Here is a 23,841-nt window from a genome sequence, read left to right as displayed (position 1 = left end):
AAATTAAGTTCTTAGCAATGCATATTACTAATTAAAAATTAAGTTTTGATATATTTACAGTAGGAAATTTATAAAATATCTTCATGGAACATGATCTTTACTTAATATCCTAATGATTTTTGGCATAAAAGAAAAATCGATCATTTTGACCCATACAATGTTTTGTTAGCTATTGCTACAAATATACCCCAGCGACTTAAGACTGGTTTTGTGCTCCAGGCTCACATATATTAAAATAGAAACGAGTTATTTTAAATTGTAATAATATTTTCACAATATTACTGTTTTTACTGTATTTTTAATGCTTATAAGCATTAGAGATTTCTTTCAAAAACATTTAAAAAAGACCCACCCCAAACATCTGAATTTCTTAATATTTAGACACATATAAAGTACATATTTCATATAATTCATTAAATGTGTTGCAAAGTGCAAAACACTATATCAAAGCACTGTCCAACAATGCTCAAACTGTTTCCAAAATTAAAAAAAAAAGGTCTTCAAAGGTCCACAATACAGAGTTGCACTCTTCTAGTTCTAAGTTCTCTTGCCCAGGCGGGACTGCCTCTGTAACAAAAGTTTCTTTGCAGGTCCTCACTCCCCTGCGAACCACTGATGCTCACACATTTGAGTAATACTTTGCTGAGCTGGTATTTTAGGAGCAGCTTAGGAACAGTATAGTTGGTGTTGCAGATCCTGTTCTCTGATACCATCACCCACCTTGTCCTGTCTGACCTCACCGATCCTCATGAGGGCCAATTAATTCTAATTAACTGATGCTTTTGGCAACAGCAGTGACGGCCACTCCCACAGCTTACATTACTCTTGAAAAGATACCATAGTACTTTGATATGTACCATGTAACTGAATGATTACCTTGTTCTTATATTAACTGGAGCTCAAATTTGGATTCACCAAAATCTGATTATTAAAGGGTGTTCAGATAAGACGCATTCTTCTGTTCAAACACAAAAGTCTCAGTTAAAGTGAAACATTTTCAATGAAGTGAAGCCGGTCAGCATTCAGGATCAATTCATGTTAAAGCACTAACACAAATTATTACCCGGTTTAGCAACACAAAAACTGAATATATTTGATTAAAAATACAGTAAAAACATTAGTATTGTGAAATATTATTGCAATTTAAAATAACTGTTTTCTATGTTAATATATTTTTTAATGTAATTGATTTCTGTGATGCAAAGCATAGTTTTCAGCATCACCTTTCTTTAGTGTCACACGATCCTTCAGAAATCATGCTGGTTTGCTGCTCAAGAAACATTTCTTTTTATTATCAGTGCTGAAAACAGTTGTGCTGCTTAATATTTTTGTTCTTTGATGGATTAAAAACACTTAATTGTCACTGAAGAAAAAAAACATACTAACCCCTAATTTTTAAACCGATAATATACATGTTTTAATGTAGATTGCCTGTCCTTATGGACTTCCACTGAAACTATGATTTTTGCTCTTTTTTTAACCTGAGGCATGAGTCGAAATGATCTTCTGTGGTAATCCACATTATGCCATGAAAGCCGTTGATAGAGCTTAACTTGTATTGAACCCGCAACGTTCCTTTAAAATCCAGCTTTTAGAGAGAGAATGAGAGAGAGATTACAGTCCAAGATGTCCTGACGCTGTTATCCTTCTGATATTTCACCACACAGGAAGGAACTTCATCAAAATTCATCCTCAGCTTGAGATCTTGTTAACTCTAGATGATTAGTTTGTTATGAGTGGGGAATCTAATTTCGGCTGTGTGAGGTTTAATCTTAATCACCAATTCAGCCCACGAAACCCAGGGCTGCCCCCTAAACCAGCTGTTTGGAGAAAGTCAAATATTGCAGCTTCATGTTCCTGTTATTGCGGTGTGAATGGAGCCAAATATGACTGCGGCGCCTAGCGAAACCTTTGACTGGATGAATATTTGAAAAGCATTTCGGAGCCGAGCACTTCACTTTCCCAGAGGAGTCTGTGCTCGGGGATGCATTCATTACGGCCTTCATTCTCGATGTGTATCTTCACCCCGGCCAAAACAAACCGCCGCAATTTCATCAAAGATGTGAGATGCAGCGATCCCGTAATCAGTCATGATGGAGCCCTCGGCGTCCCCCCGCGCACTTTCAATTCTCTGCCAAAATTGCGAGTTCAACCGCTGGCAGCCTTGCCGTCCGTGATTGAGGATAGAATCGGTCACTTCGCCGCCCATTGTGCATATTTATTTACTTCCAATTACCATTCTTAGCCGTCTGTGTCAGGCATACTCATATAATACAGTCTTTGTTGGGCGAAGAATACCAAATTTACCAAGGCGTGCCTCGGCCATGTGAAGTGTGAGAGACATTTGCACACATCCGCACACAGTCACACAAAGAAAACATTGCTTCATGTTACAAAATACGGTCAAAACGATGGCAATCTACAAGCATAGAAGCATCAGCGTAAGCTTTTGGAGCCCCTCAGCATGTGGCCCCCAGACAAACTGCAATTCTGTGGCAAAGGCAACAGCTGGGCTATCAAGTGCACAAGCCATGCAGAGAATCTCGCATTTGTCAGGCTGCCCGATACATTGTCCCGCTAATATCATCATGCATCACAGAATAGCATGAATCATCACTAGGCTGCTTCCAGTTGGTGATACGGTCAAACATTCACTCAGAAGCATGCTGTATCATTTTTAGATTTGTAGCGAACATATGGAAGCTGATAAATGAAGCATGAGACGCTATTAATATGAGCAGGGGAAGCACATCCTCTGATTCCATGATAACGCAATAAAATGAGCTAATCCGTACTTGAAAATCATTATGTGATTAATGCGGTGTAAGATTTGAGAGGCCTAGTGTGAGATGAATGCACTTTTCTTTAGGGATCTGGCACAAACCACACTAGCTCCAACTAAGGGCATTATGGGTAATGCAATCACAAACAACATCATTTAACTTAAATAAAAATGACAACAGCAACAACAACAAAACACCAACAATAAAAAACATAATAATAATAATGCTGTTGTTGTTATTTGTATTTACATTTTTGTTAATAATAATAACAATGTGATCATTTTTATCATTTGTAATACTTGCTTAAGGGAATTATGGGTAAGGCAGTCACAAACAATATAATTTAATAAACTTATATAATAATAATAATAATAATGCTGTTGTTATTTGTATTTACATTTTGGTTAATAATAATAACAATGTGATCATTTTTAATACTTAAGGGCATTATGGGTAATGCAATCACAAACAACATTTAACTTATAGAATAAGAATGAGAATAAGAATAAGAATGCTGTTGTCATTTCTATTTATGTTTTGGTTAATAATAATAATGTGATCATTTAAAAAAAATCATTTTTAATACTTTCTTATCTTATTTACTTTTCTTTTCTTTATTTTTTTTCTGCCTAAGCTTTCCTATTATTGTACAAAAATCTTTAATTTTCTAAGTCTTTAAAAATTAATGGGGTTTTTTCCATACATGAGTGGACTTCTATGTCTTTTTTAGACCTCAAACTAATCCTGCAGGAATGTGGTGCTGTTGCAGCAACTGCTCATTGTACCTTTTAATTATTCCAAATGACTGAACCACATAATATTGGGTGTCATGCAGAATATCTCCAAGACAAAGCGGACAACTGGCAGGTATTTTCTTACGACTAACCCAGTTAGTTAGCATGAAATTCAGAAGCATTATGTCCCGGGATGTAGTCTTGCTTATTTTCAGCCATGTGACCTGACCTTGCAGCTACCACTTCAGTGAGGGCATTACAAGTCACCAATTCATTCTACAGTTTGTGTTGGAATCAAATGGATCCTGTACATCAGTATGTAAAACATTATGCCAAATTTAGGACAGAATATTGTCCATAGAGGTTTTGTTCAATTTTGTTAAAGGTATGAAAATGCATTTCATAAATGGCAACTGGTGACTTGCTGTGCTGTTGTTAAGTGGCTAAAAGAAGGTTACAGCATCATGGAAGTATAGAAGCACCCTTAGCTGGCCCCCCACAGCACTGTTCACCCCTAAAGCAGCAGTTACTCACGCTGGCACTGGCCCCAGGAGACACGTGTCCAACCCCAGCAGCAGTCGATGCGGGCGCCATACCGACACAGCCCATTGGACGAGGCCATCTGTCTGGACCACCTGTCAGGAAACAGTTTGATCAGACCTTGACCAATCACTGCACAGAAATCAGTTACATGGGAATAACATTGCCAAAGAATTACTATCTGTCTTTCTGTCTGTCTGTCTGTCTGTCTGTCTATCTATCTATCTGTTTGTCTCTCTGTCTGTCTACAGCACTGTTCACCCCTAAAGCAGCAGTTACTCACGCTGGCTCTGGCCCCAGGAGACACGTGTCCAACCCCAGCAGCAGTCGATGCGGGCGCCATACCGACACAGCCCATTGGACGAGGCCATCTGTCTGGGCCACCTGTCAGGAAACAGTTTGATCAGACCTTGACCAATCACTGCACAGAAATCAGTTACATGGGAATAACATTGCCAAAGAATTACTATCTGTCTTTCTGTCTGTCTGTCTGTCTGTCTGTCTATCTATCTATCTGTTTGTCTCTCTGTCTGTCTGTCTGTCGATCTATCGGTCTATCTGTCTGTCTGTCTATCTGTCCGTCCATCCATCCATTCATCTATTCAAATACTTGAAAAGTTACCACAAAACGTTTTTACATTTTTAAGAGATGATGCAATATATTGTTTATCAATGCTCATATACATATGCAAGGAAGAATCACTGAAACTTCAGTAAAGGGTTAAATAAAATATATATTTTAATATTCACAATTTAAAAAAAAACTGAGAATGTTTTAAATACATTATATTTGAAAATAACCAGCTCAGTTCATTTTCTCTCTTATTTTGTCCTCTCTGTTTAAATACGGCCAGGCGTATTAAGTAGAAGTTTAATTTTAGGTTGTGTGCTGTGCTTTCCCTTTATCTATTACCCATGATCCATTTATGTTACGTCATTTGACCTGTGTACATTCCCTTTTGCTTATTTTCACAGGCCTTAAAAGGTTTTACTTCTTCACAAAAACATTTGGAGTGCTGCTGGTGGAAAAAAAAAGAAATCTGTAATCCCAGAGTGCGCTGCCAAGAAACTCTCAGATTCAAAAGCACTTCAGCTGTACCTTTATTTTCCATTTTATGGAAAAATCGGTTTTAAACGGCCCTTCACTGTTGTTTCCAAGAATTATGTATTCCAAAAATCTGTCTTGTTCGCTCACATTGTAACATATCTCCTTCTAAGAACATCATTCTTATTTCCCATAACTTCCCTCTAGCTATAGGCAGCAGGAGCACAGACAGACTTCATCTTATCTGTGCTCAAAGCACTTCAGCTGTACCTTTATTTTCCATTTTATGGAAAAATCGTTTTTAAACGGCCCTTCACTGTTGTTTCCAAGAATTATGTTTTCCAAAAATCTGTCTTGTTCGCTCACATTGTAACATATCTCCTTCTAAGAACATCATTCTTATTTCCCATAACTTCCCTCTAGCTATAGGCAGCAGGAGCACAGACAGACTTCATCTTATCTGTGCTCTGTGTGTGTATCCAGCATCAACATACGAGAACATCTGCCTCTGGTGTGGTACAGCACAATGATAACTCACAGTGGTGTTATCTGCAGCACCTGTGTCACTGAGTACAACGGAAGCTTTGTGAATATAGATAAAACCTCACTGGCTGACTGATGCAATGGATAAGACAACAGGAACAATAGAAGTTACCTCATGACTTGCAAATGTGCTAGAATGTGCCAAATTCACAGCCTTAGATGGATAGACGGATAGACAGACAGACAGACGGACAGACGGATAGATGGATAGACGGATGGACAGACAGACGGACAGATAGACAGACGGACAGACTGACAGACACAGACAGAAAGACAGACGGACGGACAGATAGACAGACAGACAGACAGATAGGCAGATGGACAGATAGACAGACAGATAGGCAAGATGATAGATCAGTGGATGAACGGATGGATAGACGGACGGACAGATGGACAGATAGGTAGATGATAGATTGACGGGGGATGAACAGATATATGATTGATGGACAGATGGACAAACATAGATGACAGATTGATGGATGGGCGGACTGATGGATAAGATGATAGATCAATGAATGGATGGACAGACAGATGATAGATTGATGGATGGACGGACAAAAATACAGATAGATAGATTATAGTTCAAAGGAAGGACAGATGGACAGACAGATAGATAGATGATAGATTGATGGATGGACGGAGAGATAGATGATAGATTGATGGCGGACTGATGGATAAGATGATAGATCAATGAATGGATGGACAGACAGATGATAGATTGATGGATGGACGGACAAAAATACAGATAGATAGATTATAGTTCAAAGGAAGGACAGATGGACAGACAGATAGATAGATGATAGATTGATGGATGGACGGAGAGATAGATGATAGATTGATGGATGGACGGAGAGATAGATAGATGATAGATCAATGGATAGATGCACAGATAGATGATAGTTCGATGGACAGATGGACAAATAAATAGATCGATGGAGGGATGGATGGACGGACAATCATACAGATAGATAGATCATAGTTCAACGGAAGGACAGATGGACGGAGAGATAGATGGATAGATGAACAGAGGGATTGATGGATGGACGGAGAGATTGATGGATGGACGGATAGATAGATAGATAGATAGATAGATAGATAGATAGATAGATAGATAGATAGATAGATAGATAGATAGATAGATAGATAGATAGATAGATAGATAGATATTTAATCTACTAGGCATTGTTATATATTTTTTAAATCATCACAAGAAATATCACCCAGTTCTATAAGTTGCATGTGTTACACAAGTGAGACAGGAACTAAATTGTGAATTTTGCCCACATGCTGCATCGGCTTCGGTTACTCTGGATGGTAAGGCAGTGAAAATGCTAATGCGGGCCGTCCTGCTGCCAGTCACTCCAGTAAGAAACTGTGATGGTGGCACTAAATGAGAGTGACAGGCTGAAGGGAAAATGTTTGCGCGTGCAGCTCAGAGAGGGAGAGGAGACTTCAGAACGCCTCTAAAGACACAGCGCGCATGTTAAGAGGATTGAGTCCAGACTCCTGCCTGTCACTCCACTGTATCTCACCTGAAACATACATTTAATCACACACACACACACACACACACACACACACAGACTGGCCAGACTCACTACTCATGTACCAACACATAATCTCCTCTGAGTGTATTAAAAACATCACTTCTAACTGACTGCAAAACATGTGCAAGACAGTGGGTGCACAATACGTCATAATATATTGCAATAGTTCCCAGGGGGTGCACATGCATTTTAATTATCTTTTGTATACACATTCAATTACTTTTTAAAAGTAAGAAAACCAAATAATAGGCCTATATATAGATTGTAGTCCATTTGTGTGAATGGCACACACAGCAGGACATATGTACATGAAGACCCCATACATGCATCTTTATTCATTTCACTCTCATTTCTCCACAACAATACAAAGCCCTTTGCGATTTTCTTTTTCCATGAAAACATCAAACTAAAACCAGTTAGAAAACCCAACTTCAGTTTGAGTAGAAGCTAATTGGGGTCTGTTTTCACCCACAGCATTGCATGTTTTTAAACATGGTGCTTTGGAATAATGGCCATTTTAATTATAATTAGAATGCTAAAGGATATTCAGTGTAAATATGAATTGCAAACACATTTATGAGGATTATTATTTCATACATATTTATGAGGACTGGTTTGGTGTTGATGAAAGGGTATTTGAACCTTACTGACAAGGCTATTTAAGGGTACACAAGGTAAAGGTAGGAAACTGCTATAAAACAAGCTATTTCTGCTGCAGATTTTACATCGGACAAGGCAATATAGTATTAAAACTGTTTATTATTAAAGAGAGAATAAAAGAGAAAAAAGACATTGAAAATGCACTGCTTGCACTGTATTCAAATGTACTGCTTTTGACAAACTATAGGATACAGTAGGTTTAAGCAATACAATGGTGTTCACAACGGTGATAATAATAAGAAATGTTGTTTTGATTAAATCAGCATATTAGAATGATTTCTGAAGCATGACGTGACACTGAAAATAGAAAACAGTTATTTTAAATTGTAATAATATGTCATAATATTTCTGTTTTAACTGTATTTTTTATCAAATAAATGTAGCCTTGGTGACTTCTTTCACAAACATTAGAAAAATCTTACTGACCCCAAACGGTTGAATAATATGTAAACAGGCAAAAAACTACATGCAACATAGGCTGAATAGCATACAATTGAGCTTTAAATGCAAGTGAAGCCGTATTTAGTCTTAATCAGTTTTTGAGTAGCTTTCACGGATTTTCAGTTGGAATCAGATGAATCTGAGCCAAGTTTGATTTGATGCATGACATTTATGAGGACTGGTTTGGTGTTGATGAAAGGGTATTTGAACCTTACTGACAAGGCTATTTAAGGGTACACAAGGTAAAGGTAGGAAACTGCTATAAAACAAGCTATTTCTGCTGCAGATTTTACATCGGACAAGGCAATATAGTATTAAAACTGTTTATTATTAAAGAGAGAATAAAAGAGAAAAAAGACATTGAAAATGCACTGCTTGCACTGTATTCAAATGTACTGCTTTTGACAAACTATAGGATACAGTAGGTTTAAGCAATACAATGGTGTTCACAACGGTGATAATAATAAGAAATGTTGTTTTGATTAAATCAGCATATTAGAATGATTTCTGAAGCATGACGTGACACTGAAAATAGAAAACAGTTATTTTAAATTGTAATAATTTGTCATAATATTTCTGTTTTAACTGTATTTTTTATCAAATAAATGTAGCCTTGGTGACTTCTTTCACAAACATTAGAAAAATCTTGCTGACCCCAAACGGTTGAATAATATGTAAACAGGCAAAAAACTACATGCAACATAGGCTGAATAGCATACAATTGATCTTTAAATGCAATTGAAGCCGTATTTCGTCTTAATCAGTTTTTGAGTAGCTTTCACGGATTTTCAGTTGGAATCAGATGAATCTGAGCCAAGTTTGATTTGATGCATGATCTTTGACATCAATGTAGAAATATAAGGCTTATTTTCAGCTAAAAGATGCAAAGGCTATTTATTAAGCTATTCTAACAATGCACAGTTATACGGTTAGAAGCATTTTTTATTTGCATTTAGCTGACCGTGACCCTATCAGAACAGCCATTAGTTGAGAATCACTGATATAAAGAATAATGAGTGTCTAGAAAAATAACGAGTATGACAGAGCGGGGTCACAATGCATACTATCATTCACGGTTGGTCTCCAAATATGTTCCGACTGGCTGCGATTTTGCCTTTTCACAAAATATTTGACTTTCAGGGAGGACAGAAAGATTGCTTGATAGAGAGCTTTTCAGGACACCCTGTTACAATAATAAGACTGTGTCTGACAATAGAAGATGATTCATATAACCTTCAACACAGAAAAGCAAACGAGCAAGAAAGAAGAGAAGTTGTAACAGAGTGGGACAATGAGAAAAAGACAAATCTCCATGTGTGCAGCACTTGCCCCACCAGAGACAAGCGATTGCGTGCCAGTCAGCAATCTGCAAACTTTGGGCCCGATCCAAAGAGACACCAAACTGAGAGAGAGAGAGAGAGAGAGAGAGAGAGAGAGAGAGAGAGCGTCGCCCAGCGAGAAACCGGTGCCGTGCTCACTGAGGTAACAAGGCTGTCACAACAAATCCCTCGTCCACCTGAGAAAGTGTCTTTCCTCACCTTGTTAAAGATGCAGCTATTACACAATTTAAATTTCCAGCTAAGTCTGGCATTAGCGGATTAAACAAACAACAAATATCTACATAATGCAATTCCGGCCCGGCTGCTCAAAGGAGGCAACCGGGTCACGAAAATTAGCGGTAGATGCCTTTATCTCTGTGCACTGGCACATTTAAGTCATGAAAAATTAACATTTCTATATGTCTGCGGCAGTCTGACACTCTTCATGCGGTTCTGTACTGAGTCTGCACATGTATATGAATGCTGACATGCAGCCGGGCTCGGGTGCAAGTGCAGGGGGGTTTAATTACAACCCTTCACATTCCTCCACCACCTCCACAGACTGCCAGACAATTAGACATGAACCTTTGAAACACGCGCTTCAGAGTTGAGCTGTCTTCATTCGCCAGCCTCAGTACAGAATACGTGCCTCTGCAGACTGACACACCGGTCAAGCAAAGTCCATCTCATCTGGCGCTAAGCGGCAATCAGACACAGCAGGTACAAGTCTGAAATAAATGCACCTCTGTGGCAGAACGGACGGTTTCTGTCAGGTTTCCACAGTTTCTGAGATGTTTATGAGCATTTGAAAACAATTGTGCTCAACCGATATGAGTTTTATGATGGTTAGCGCAGTGACAGTATATAGACAGCAGTCTGGATGGTAGGGCTGACAGTCCTGAAAAGAGTGAATTCTTTTGACATTTGAGAAAGACAGCAATTGTAACATTCGACAGTAAGTGCAGTAACATTAGACTTTGTTCCATTCATATGCATGCAAATGCAGGAGAGAGGAAATGCAGGCCAAAGTGCCAAAGTTTCAACTCTGATCTGTGAATTTGCATGAAGAGAAGATGGTTGACCATTAAAGAACCCAAATGTCACAGATTTAACCTTCGGCTTAGTAAAAAGAATGCAAATTTCAAAGCTACATGGTATACAGTGTTGCAAGAAAGTGGCAGAAACAATACATTTCAGTGTTTCCAACTTATTATTTGTTATTTTTAGTTATATATATATAGTGTGTGTGTGTGGGGGGGGGTGTGGGTGTGTATATATATCTTAGTAATAGCTTAGGTAAGTACACTCAAGTTCGTGTATATTAAAACAAAGTGCTACTAAATTGTCTACAAATAATATTAAATTAATACATTTAAATTTAGAAATGAATTTGGAGCGAGAGCTGTATAAACACTGAAAGTAACTTTACAGACCAAGTGACCAATGCACTTTTGGTCAAATGCACATTCATTGGTCATGGCAGCCAACTCCAGGGCTGGGGTCAAATTCTGCTCCCTAAGACAATTCAGATGATGAAATCAACTGAAAGACCACAAGGAGGGCCAACCAGACATGTGGACTTCATTGAAGCCCTCTAAACTGGCACGTAGTGTAATACCCCAAGACAAAGCGAGGGAGTAACAAAGCACTGCTGACAAAATATATTAGTACAATTAGGGATGCAGGGATTTTGCATTCTACTCCAGTGAGTCATAGAAACCCACTGCTCAACTGTACACAACCCCAAGTTGGAAGAGTTTAAAAAGTTGGACACTTTAATGAGTCTGTCTGTAATTGATTACTCTTGTTATCATGTCAGCAAATGACAAGTTGGCGGTTTAGCAGCGAGTCGTCCCTCAGGTGTAGCATAAGCCATTAGACAGGAGCTGCTAAGGGCCTGCAGATAATACATGGGCCCCTCACAGTGCATTCATGCACTATATTATCTCTATGAATTTAAATCGGGGCAGTGAAGCAGGTTTATAAGCAGGGCAAATAGGCAAATAATGGCCCTGGTGACAAGCAAACTCCATCCTGACTGAAATTAATAACGTATGCCAGCAGGTTAATGTACACGTTTATTACAGTGGGCAGCTCCCGCTCCTGAAATGCCAGCGCAAGCCATGCCCTGCGGAAAAAGCATCAATATTGTGTCTGTGAGTTACACAAACATTAAGCACATGATGTATGGGATGACACGGAGAAGTTAGAATGTATAGAAAGCAATGAATTCCAGAGTCTTGACTAAATGAGCACGCTAAGGTCATTTGGAAAAATATAGATGACTAACAAATATGCATTAGTTATTCATTATGTCTCTAAAAGAGTGCTGGTAATGTCGTACCAAAAGCCCATTATTAATGTCCCCCTAACTGTGTATGGATGTGTTCACGAAAGCGCATCATAGCTGTGCTCTGCCTCTGGGCAACTGGCAATGATAAATAAGGGAAATATGAAGAAGCAAAAGAACCAAGCTTGAATTTTAACACAGAAAGTACTTCTGCCAGTGAATACATTTCCAGTCCATTTAGAAGGACAGCTATTGCTCATCTTGCCAAAAGGACAAAATACTTCCCAGCAGAGCAGAAGACAAAGAATGCCATAAAGATCACCGCAGGAGTTGCATTCACAAGTCCAAACTTGGGTGGCCGGTGTCTCAGCGGAACACCCTGTGGGAACCGGCTGACTGTAACAGTGTGAAGCCATGTGTTTTCAACAATGACGTAATTAAGCGATGCATGCTTAAAGGGGTCATATGATGCGATTTCAAGTTTTCCCCTCTCTTTGGAGTGTTACAAGCTCTTGGTGCATAAAGAAGATCTGTAAAATTGCAAAGACTAAAGTCTCAAATCCAAAGAGATATTCTTTATAAAAGTTAAGAGTCAATCACGCCTACCTAAAATGCCTCGTTCTAACATGCGCCCACATATCTAAGTCACTATGTGGAAATATTAGCATAATGCCGCCCAAATGTGCATGCAAAGAAAGAAGGCGTGGTTTCAGGAACAGTTTTTTTTTTTTTTTTTTACTGATGGTAAAACTAAGGACATTATTAACTGTCTTGATATTTACTTTGAAATCTTATGCTCGCGATTATGGTAAGGGACATTACATTTCCGACGCATGCTTGTGGTGTTCGGCCAATCACAATGCACTGGGTCAGCTGGCCAATCAGAGCAGACTGCACTTGTCAAAGGAGGGGGCTTTGTTTGAGAGAGGCGGGGCATAGAGGACCGTATGTAATGTACAGTATTTGAAAAATAATGTGTTTTTTAACATTAAAGCATGTCAACATATTCTGTTACACCAAATACACAAAATAATGATCTTTAAAATAGCATCATATGACCCCTTTAAAACATGACGTAATTAGGTGATGCATACTTAATAAATGATGTAATTAAGCGATGCATACTTAATATATTACGTAATTAGGTGATGCAAACTTAATACATGACGTAATTAGGCGATGCATACTTAATACATGATGGAATTAGGTGATGCATACTTAATAAATGACGTAATTAGGCAATGCATTCTGAATACATGACGTAATTAGTTGATGCATTCTTAATACATGACGTAAGTAGGCGATGCATTCTGAATACAGTACATGACGTAATTAAGCAACACATCTTTAAATGACGTAATTAGGCGAGGCATTCTTAATACATGACATAAGTAGGCGATGCATTCTGAATACATGACGTAATTAGGCATTGCATACTTAATACATGACGTAAGTAGGCGATGCATACTGAATAAATGACGTAAATAGACAATGCATACTTAAATGGCGTAATTAGGTGATGCATACTGCATAAATAGCGTAATTAGGCGATGCATAATGAATAAATGACGTAATTAGGCGATGCATTCTGAATACATGACGTAATTAAGCAACATATTTAAATGACGTAATTAGGCGATGCATTCTTAAACATGACAAGCGATGCATACTTAATAAATGACGTAATTAGGTGATGCATATTGAATAAATGACGTAATTAGGTGATGCATACTGAATAAATGACGTAAGTAAGTGATGCATAATTAATACATGGCATAAGTAGGAGATGCATACTTAATACATGATGGAAGTAGGCGATGCATACTTAGTGCATGACGTAATAAGGCTATACAAACTAAAATGACATAAATAAGCATTGCAAAGTTAATAAATATTGAAATGCTATTCGAAACCTGTTTTATTTCCATAAGTTGCATAATTTAATAATTAATGCATTTAGCAGACACTTTTATCCAAAGCGACTTACAGTGCATTCAGGCTATACATTTTTTTTTACCAGTATGTGTGCTCCCCAGGAATTGAACCCATGACCTTTTGTGCTGCTAATGCAATGCACTACCACTGAGCCACAGGAACATTTCCAAATCTGTTTGACTTTCTTTGACAAGGTATTTTGAACTATAAAATGAAAGTCAGTGCGATACAAAACACCACTCAACCTCATTACTTTCATTTTCCAAAATATACTCTTTTGTGTTCCACAGAAGAAAGAAATTCACACTGGTTTGGAATGACATGATACAGTTTTCATTTTTGGGTGAACTATTCTTTTACAGGAGTAAAATTGTAGGGCAGGAATCAGTGGGGGAAAAAATAGTTCATATTAAGACCAAAAATGTGCATTAAGTAAACAGTTTGATTTTATGTTGACTTTATGTGAATTGTTATATACATTAGTATGCAGCATATACATAACTTATTAATACATGAAGTATTACCTTTCATATTTAATGAGTAGGCCTATTTAAGTAATGCATAATTTAATGACATAATTAAGCATTACATAATAAATTATGTGATTCAGCAATGCATACTCAATAAGAGATGAGTCATAATAAGCTGAACGTTGGCACTTAGAACTTGCTTTAAAAGCAGTTACACAATGTGACAGGAGAGATCAATGAACCACTGTAATAATCTCCCTACAGCAATCCATTCTTGAAAGCTTTTGGATATCTCTTTTATTTAGCACATCTAATTCAACTATCATCTCACCAGCTGAGGGATTCATGAACTACACTGGGTGTGTCAGTTTAGCGAGACCCCTATAATGTGCAGCACAGGTGGGCCTGCAGGAATGGACTGAGAAACCTTGCCCTAAGGTATAGTGAGATACCTCTACTGAAGCACATAGTTCATTTTGAGCATGGATATATGATCCTCTTTAATATCAATTAAGCCTTAAGCAGATTTGAATCTTTGGCACGTTTCTGTTCACCACATATTTCACATTACATGTTGGGGCACGAAACAACCGGGAACGCGTGCATTGACTGTCCAGGAGGGAGAATAAATGATTCTTAAACACGCATGTTTTACAAACTGCTGTCTATTTATGTATTCAAAACTACTGACAAGTTAAAGAATGAATGCCGGGATTTTGCATTTGTGCAGATCTTTAAGAGCAGCTTTGGACGGATGTAAGTTCACAAGTTCACTGTTTGATTGACAACACAGTAACAACACAAACTTTAAACCCGTCCTAAAATTGAATTGATCACAACAGAACTAAACTTGAGGCATCTGGGGTATACATTATGCGTTCAAAATCGTTGCAGTATTACTTAAGGCTCATTTCATGAAAAGTGTGACTTTTGTAGTAACAAATCTTGAGCATTTGTGTAAACAATGACCTTAAAAAACAAAAAAAAACAAACCTTCCTTCCTGAGGATGCCTATGGATATTTTAGATTTGTTATGCATCAACCCTGTTACTCTGATTAAAAGATTTATAAAAAGTGCTGTCATTATAGCATCATTATACTTTCAGAATGTGATATATATATATATATATATATATACACATATACACACACACATACAATGTGTTAATTGTCATTTGTGTTTATTCTATTGTTTATTATTTGTAAAATGTACTGGTATTTCTGAGTAAAAATTGTTTCAAAGTAAATCTTACAACAAACACTTTTTCTGGATATGTTTTAGGTCACTTAGGATCCAGAATGATGCTAGTAAATAAAGTTTTATATGTTTTTTTTTTCCCAGACAGGAGACAGGAGGGCACCTGCGTTTGTCACGTAAAACTGCTGCAAGGAAGATTTATGCTCCTAACTCATCACTTGAGTTTCAGGTCTCAAGGATTCGTGTGCAGGGTTACGTCTCATTTTCAGTTTCCCCACAGCTGTGGTCAGAGGGCATATGAAATAAGCCTCTGTTTCGACTCCATTTTCATTGGGTGAACACTTAGACATGCAAGTATGCCAGACCACATCTATATCTGGTCCCATCTCAAAGCAGTCTAGTGCTTTATTCATGCTCTACACCTTAACAAAGGTACTATATTACACAAAAATCACAAGGAAACAGCTCATATCGCAGTGGAGTAGTGAGATATTGGAAAGCCACACTCGAAGTGTAACTGTACACAGCCTGGCTGCATTCATACTGTGAACCAAAGTGTCCCATTCCAATTTTCTGCTTAAATACAACTTCATGAAATTGTTCTTACAAACTTGCGGTCCATATCAAACACTGTCAAATAAGAGCACTTGCCAGTCTTCTTCACTGTAAATCAAGAACATTTTTATTATTATTATTACTATGACAAATCCATATCCAAAAAAATCCATATGAATTCTTACCTGAACGTTTGCAGTCAACATTTTAATGAGTGTCCTATTTTTTTTCCACATATAAAAAAGTGGCCCAGATCGGAACTGAAAATGTCAGATTCAATGCAATTTTTCTCACATGAGAGCTTGGGGACAGATTTGGGCTACATTCAGCTGCGGTGTGAATGTACAGCACTAGAATATGTTACTGTAAAATCAGATTGCTTTCAAATAATATGTTTTGGCAACTGTCTAAACTGAACAGAAGATTCCTGCACAGAAAACACAGCATATGTCCTGTAATGCAGGTCAGTTCAGTTCCTTTCTAAATGAAAAGTGCAAAGAAAGTGAAATTTGTTGTTTTTCTTTTATGCTAAAGAAGTTCAGTACATGGAAAACAACTCGCGTAGTATTATTGGAAAACATCGTTTTTTTTTTAAATAAGATGCACATAAATAATTCTTAAAATCATGAATTTTGATGAAGCAAAGAAACATCCAATGAGTAAGGTCAAAAAGACTTTAATAAAACTGCCTTTAAGCCTTTGATTTACTAATATTTTGTGTAATTTTCCAATACATAAGTGAAATTCTTCAGTGATTATGGCTACATCTACCCAACATACCGATATACTCCTCTATTATACAACAGAGCTTTAAATCCGTAATGCCTCGCAGAGTTTGTTATCGGTGTCAAAGAGAAATGTGCATCATGTGTATTTTCAGTCCAAGTGAACATGAGCTACACAGTGACATTTCAAGATATGTTAAGAAAAGACACGGTCACTATAAATTCATGGAGATCCGTCCATGAATGGTGACACTGGAGAAAAAAATCATTTTCATCCTCTTCAGAACTGGAGAGCCTGCCGCGCTTTCTGATTAGGTTTTGTCACAGATGAATTTAAGGCGGATTGCGGCTTGATTTGCTCATGAATTTTGCGGCCTGCCATAGGTGAAATTGCACATTTCCAAAGAAACTGACTTTCCTGTCTGAGAGGTAGAGAGGAAACAGGAGATACTGTAAAGGAAGCAATAGCACAGTCTGTACTTGTCATCAGAGAGGCGATTTCAGCGCCCTTGATCCATCTTTTCTCCCTCTTGGGTTCTTGGCTACACAAGCAGACTTTAATTAGCATTGTAGAAAGCATGTGAAGAGCTGTAGATATAAAAATTACATTTTTACATCTTCTGCAGAAAGCAGATCCCGCTGGGTGTTGTGGGAGCTTGCCAGGACACCGTTATATGGTTGATAAGGTGTTGAGTGGGTTTTCAGATCATTGTTATGCGGTTGCTCGGGTTTTTGGGCAGTTGCTAGGTGGTTGCTTACTGATCCAAGTCGAATGCCCACCCCCAAGTCTATATGATATTCTCATGGAACCCCTTTTCATTTCGAGCCTAAAGGACTTTTTCCATTTGTTATATTGTCAGCCATTAAAAATTCACGAGATGAAACAAGCTGTGTGATTTAGGCTGCAACAATTGGGTTTCAGGAGTAAACACTCAATTTTCTCCACAGGGAAAGTGATTTTAAATAACTTCTAAGTTCTGAGGTTGTTAATTGATGGTATAGTGCTTTGTTTTGCAGCTGTCTGGAGCTTTTCGTGTTTAAAAGCTGAATTCATGATGCAACCTACATTACCCATGATGCATACAGACAATTCCACCAATCAGAGAGCTGCAATGAAAGTTGGCATGATCATCACCAACTCATCCTCATGTTGTTCCAGACATGTATGAGCTTTTTTCTTCTGTTGAACACAAAAGATATTTTGAAGAATGTTGGTAACCGGACAGTTGACAGTAGCCATTGACTTCAATAGTATTTTTTCACTGTACTATGGAAGTCAATGGCTACCATCAACTGTTTGGTTACCAACATACTGTACGTTCTTGAAGCCATACAGGGTTGGAACAACATGAGGGCGAGTAAATTATATTTGGGTGAACTATCCATTTTATCCCTTAAGTAGACAGTCTTGTACCTTTTCCTTTTTTTTTGTGCTTTAAATAAAAACAATTATGTGATTCATGTGGCTTTGTTCATGGCTTGAAACGCTTTAAAGATAACTCTTTTAAAATCTCAATGAGAAAAACGAAAAAAAAAAAAAAAAAGTGGACAGGCACTAATGCATTTAGTTCACTTCTGTTGCACAAATGGTATGGGAAGAGTTATGTGCTGAAGTTTAAGGACCGTTTCGCCCACAGAATCAGTTCTTAAGCAAAGCAGCAGCATAACAGCACATAGTGCTTTACCTGGACAATGTTTCTGTTGGGTAACTCGGCTCCACACAGAAAACTGTGATTTCTGGGTTACTGCATTCAATATTTCTTTTCAACAAATGCCATAAAATATAAAATGGTTGCTGGGAGCTTATCACTGAGAATCAAATTTGCATACAGCGAAGGACCATATTTACATCCAAATTGCAATTAGTCCAATAGGAAAGGAACAAAACCACAAATTGTCTGAATTAAGACAGATTTACTTTGCATTGTGTCCAATAGACATCTTTTTATTTTTTTTATACAAGATGCGAGTAGTTTACTTCATTACGTTAAATCACTCTATAAACACCTATACAGCAAAAGATTATGTTAAGTAGGTTTACATAGTATTTTCCACATGTTTTAAAGGGTTACTTCACCCCAAAATGAAAGTTTTGTCATTAATCACTTACCCCCATGTCGTTCCAAACCCGTAAAAGCTTTGTTCGTCTTCGGAACACAATTTAAGATATTTTGGATGAAAACCGGGAGGCTTGTGACTGTCCCATTGAAGTAAATAACACTGCCAAGGCCCAGAAAAGTATGGAAGACATCATCAGAATAGTCCATATGCCATCAATGGTTCAATGTGAATTTTATGAAACGGTGAAAATACTTTTTGTACGCAAAGAAAACAAAAATAACGACTTTATTCAACGATTCGTCTCCTCCGCGTCACCGTTGCGCCATTTTGGAGATTATCCAATGAACGTAAACTGCGTATGCTGTTCTACTTGTCTGTGTCAGCCGCACCACACGGATTTCGATGTTGATGATTTGAACGAAAACAGCGAATCCGTGTGGTGTGGCTGACACAGAACAGCATACGCAGTTTGCGTTCAGTGGATACTCTCCAAAACAGCGTTACGGTGATGCGGAGGAGACGAATTGTTGAATAAAGTCGTTATTTTAGTTTTATTTGCGTACAAAAAGTATTCTCGTCGCTTCATAACGTTACGGTTGAACCATTGATGGCAGATGGACTATTCTGACGATGTCTTTCATACTTTTCTGGGCCTTGACAGTGTTATTTACTTCAATGGGACAGTCACAAGCCTCCCGGTTTTCATCCAAAATATCTTAAATTGTGTTCCGAAGACGAACAAAGCTTTTACGGGTTTGGAACGATTTGGGGGTAAGTGATTAATGACAAAACTTTCATTTTGGGGTGGAGTATCCCTTTAAGCAGAAGAAAATAAGCTCAACACCAAAACTTTACTTATGCCTCCACTTCTGCCATCAGTATTGACTTTACATGGCATGTTTTATAGTACTGTGCGTTTGGTACTGTCAGTTTTTGGTACAGTGCATCATATTTTATATTATGAAAATCAGCAATTCTGTAGTTCTTTAGAAAGAAGACAACAACAATAAAAACAACCTTCCAATATCTTTATGTCAGCATTACAGTAATGCAGTTATATCTAGCCTCATTTGATCCTTTACTGTATGTATTTGTTTATCAAATACATTAAGTCAGGGCCCAGAGCCAATCCCTGAGGAAAGCAGCGTTTCCCATTGAAATGATTCCAGCTCTTTGGAAGGTGCCCCCGTCTCCGGTCTTTCACACTCAGAAAGATTGGCTCTGCTAGCAGAATTCAGATGAGCTTTGCTAGCTTGGCTCCTCAAAGCTTAAAGATTGTGCACTTCCTCATGGCGGAGGAACAGATCTCATCTCTATATCACAAACGTGACAGTCTGTAGCGAGCGAACCGGAGGCGTGTTTGATGACAGTATGGGTCCAAACACAGCAAAGTAAAGCTGGGGAATAGTTCATATCTCAGCATACGCTGTCGACCAATGTGAAGCTGTGACATTTGTGTGAGCTGTGGCCTAATCGAATATTCATAACCGTGGTCAGATTAATCCATATGATATTTCATAAATATTAACCCCTCCAATTCTCCCGCCCCCTGACACAAGGGAATTGTGATAAATACCATGTGTTTACTTTAAATACTTTTAATCAAACACTCTGAGACAAAAGCTCAAGAGCTACATCTCTGCTTTCTTGTGAGGGAGAAGAGCAAATTACAATGAATAATTTTACATCTGTAATAAGCGGGCTTTTGAGACTCTTTTGTTTTGTGCATAATACGTGATAATGGTGGAGGAGAGGGTGCAAGGTGGTTTTACACAGTTCAATGTGTCTGATTTGCAAATGGCATTTGAAATCATGTTTAATTTATTGAGAGGCGTGCTGCTTTTTGTCTTTTTTTTTTTTTTTCTTTTTTACAAAGAAACCCCGGGCATGCGAATCAAGCAGGAAAGTACTGCTCTGTAAGACATTGCTGAAATAAAAATCACAAATTGTTTAGATGAAGTCAAGATTAAAAGCCTTCTGAAATAAAAAACAAATATGTGACCCTGGACCACAAAACCAGTCATACGGGTCAGTTTTTCGAAATTGAGATTTATATATCATATGAAAACTGAATAAATAAGCTTTCCATTGATGTAGGGTTTGTTAGGATAGGACAATATTTGGCTGAGATACAACTATTTGAAAATCTGGAATCTGAGGGTGCAAAAAATTTAAATATTGAGAAAATCGCCTTTAAAGTTGTACAAATGAAGTTCTTAGCAATGCATATTACTAATCAAAAATTAAGTTTTAATATATTTACAGTAGGAAATTTACAAAATATCTTCATGGAACATTATCTTTACGTAATATGATTATCCTAATGATTTTTGGCATAAAAGAAAATCTATAATTTTGACCCATACAATGTATTTTTGGCTATTGCTACAAATATACCCCAGCGACTTATGAATGGTTTTGTGGTCCAGGGTCACATATACTGATTGCACAATTAGATCAAGCCATGATTCAAGTGTGTATGTATGTGCACATGCACATGCATCATAGCGATCCATGCTGTTGGATCAAATTTAACAATTTGAGGAAAACTATTTAAAAGTTCAACCAATTATTAAAATCTTGTCATCATACCAATGTCATACAATATTAGCATTACTTATTTTCTTCTGTCAAACATAAAAGATTCTGCATTAAAGAAAAGTGGATGGTGATTTAAACAGCTAAACTCCCAAAGGTACAAAAAGCACCATTTCTGTAGGATGCAATTTTTTTTCAACATACTCTTTTGCTGTATTGAAAACAGTGACTAAAATCTTCTCACAGAAAAATTAAAAATAATAAATAAATGAGGTCAGAATGATGCCACATTTTAATATTTGGGCGAACTATCCCTTTAAATGAAATACATATTACTTGAGTGTTTACCTTGGATAATTTATATTTGTAACATGAATGAAAAGCATGGAAGCATTTGTAGTCCTGACATGACATGGGTATTTCTGGTGAGTCAGTGTTATCTTGTCGGTATCCCCACCAGCATATTGTTCTTAGGTGAACAGCCCTCTGGGACCATGGTCATCACCCTCACAGAATACCCATGAGTCTCGGCGGCCCAACATGTCACGTCACTATTTTTTAGATCTATTATCAGTCAATTAAATACATTTCACACTTAAATTAATGCTCTGGTTTTACCACAAACATTTTAACCTTGAATCCGCAAAAAAACACAATGAGAGTCTATAGGGCAAGACACTCTAAAGAGTTCAAAAGCATAAATGTGTAGCTCACATTTTTAATAAATTGCTTGTATTAAGCAATTAGCACAAATGTGTGTTAAATGAGCTGTAAAAGTTGTCCAAATTGTCCTTAAAGTTCTATTCTTCAAGGTGGATGAACAAACTATTTCTGGTATCCTTGCACATGTAATGCAAAAGGGGTTGCATGAGTTTGCAAAATTTTGGTTGGTAATATTTTGTATTTTTTTGAAAGAATTTCAAATGTTTACCAAGGCTGCCTTTATTTGATAAAAAAATGCAGTAAAAAGTAATACTTTGATATATTATAATTTATTACAATTTAAAATAACTTTTTTTTTCTTCTATTTTATATATTTATTTGAAAAGGTAGTTTATTCCTGTGATCAAAGCTGAATTTTCAGCATCATTACTCAGTCTTCAGTGTCACATGATCCTTCAGAAATCATTCTAATTTACTGACTTGATGCTCAGGAAACATTACTTATTATTATCAATGTTAAAAACAGTTGTGCTTCTTAATTTGATAAAAACCATGATATGTTTTCAGGATTATTTGATGAAAGGAAAGATCTTTCACATTTAATAAATTAATTTTGAAACTTTTTCAAAAGTGGAATTTCAAATGACTTTAATAACAGACATCTCTTTAAAGAGACTGTTATCTCAGGGATAAAACAGTAAAACTTTAAGAAAACACACTAAAGACTTTAAAACAAACTTTATCATCTTATCAAAGCTGTAATCAACAGCTCATCTAAACACAAAGATATCTGCCTTTGAAAGCTTTTGGAAAGTCTCGGCTTTGACTGGCACGGCAGAGGCATCGGCGCTGGTTAGCATGTGTTTTGTGAAGAGGCTGAGAGGCTGTCATCTCGCCAGCTGTAAAAGATGGGCAGTGGAAGGAAAGATGACAGTGGCGTCAGATTTATGTGAGAGTGCGATGAGACCGTGAGGCTGAATGTGTGCTGAGAAATTTGACGGAGAGGGAGGTCACAGAGTGGGAAGATGCGTCTGATCTTGCTAGTGTTTTATACATTGTTAGAGATTTACCATCTATGTTAAACTGAAATGCTTCATAAGGGTTTATTGGTAACCTATCAAGTGCTTTTTGTCCAGAGAAACATTTACAAAGGTTTTCAACTGTCTAATGGAAGTGCAAACAATTAACCATGCTGCCATTTATCAACTAGTATTTTGTGTCAAATGTGTACACTGAACCATTATCTTTGGTGCAACAAAAGCAATACTGAGCAGTGTTATTTTAGTATTACTGATTTTAGGTTTTATTAATACTCAAATAATTAATATTCAATTTTCATTTTAAAGGTGCTGTATGTAATTTTTTTGACTGTAGTAAAGCTTAAAAATATCATTATATGTTTGCGCATATTTAGGAGACATGCTAAATTCCCCTGAAAAACAATGCTACAACCATATATTCTACTTTGAAATGTGTGTTCCGTGTTGGAATGTCTGTTTTTGTTTTATACATACAGTATACATATTTTGAAAATATGTACAAGTATTTACTTCATACAATTTATATTATATATAAATATATTTAATTATTAATTAAATATTATATAAACATAGCATATTTTTCTGAAATATATACATGCATGTGTGTATTTATATATACATAATAAATATACACATATATTATGTAAACAAAAACTTTTATTTTGGATTAGATTAATCTTTTGACAGCACTAATACACACACACATATATATATATATATATATATATATATATATATATATAGTGGGTACGGA

At 37.0% G+C, this 23,841-nt stretch overlaps 1 protein-coding gene across 1 annotated transcript in view; it reads right to left on the bottom strand.

Annotated features, from left to right (window-relative positions):
• The window catches only part of LOC107594450 (uncharacterized), a 108,013-nt gene that overhangs the window by 45,847 nt on the left and 38,325 nt on the right, over positions 1-23,841 (bottom strand). The window contains exons 13-14 of the mRNA XM_016284505.1: positions 4,319-4,441; positions 4,052-4,189 (exon numbers count right to left, since the gene is read on the bottom strand). Of these exons, the coding sequence (XP_016139991.1) occupies positions 4,052-4,189; positions 4,319-4,441 (261 nt within the window). The remainder of the gene's footprint in view (positions 1-4,051; positions 4,190-4,318; positions 4,442-23,841) is intronic.

This window comes from Sinocyclocheilus grahami, unplaced genomic scaffold, assembly GCF_001515645.1.
Source record: "Sinocyclocheilus grahami isolate Dianchi unplaced genomic scaffold, SAMN03320097.WGS_v1.1 scaffold183.1, whole genome shotgun sequence".
NCBI classification, from domain to species: domain Eukaryota; kingdom Metazoa; phylum Chordata; class Actinopteri; order Cypriniformes; family Cyprinidae; genus Sinocyclocheilus; species Sinocyclocheilus grahami.
The sequence above is the reverse complement of the archived record's forward strand: the minus strand, read 5'-3'. Positions and strand labels throughout refer to the sequence as shown.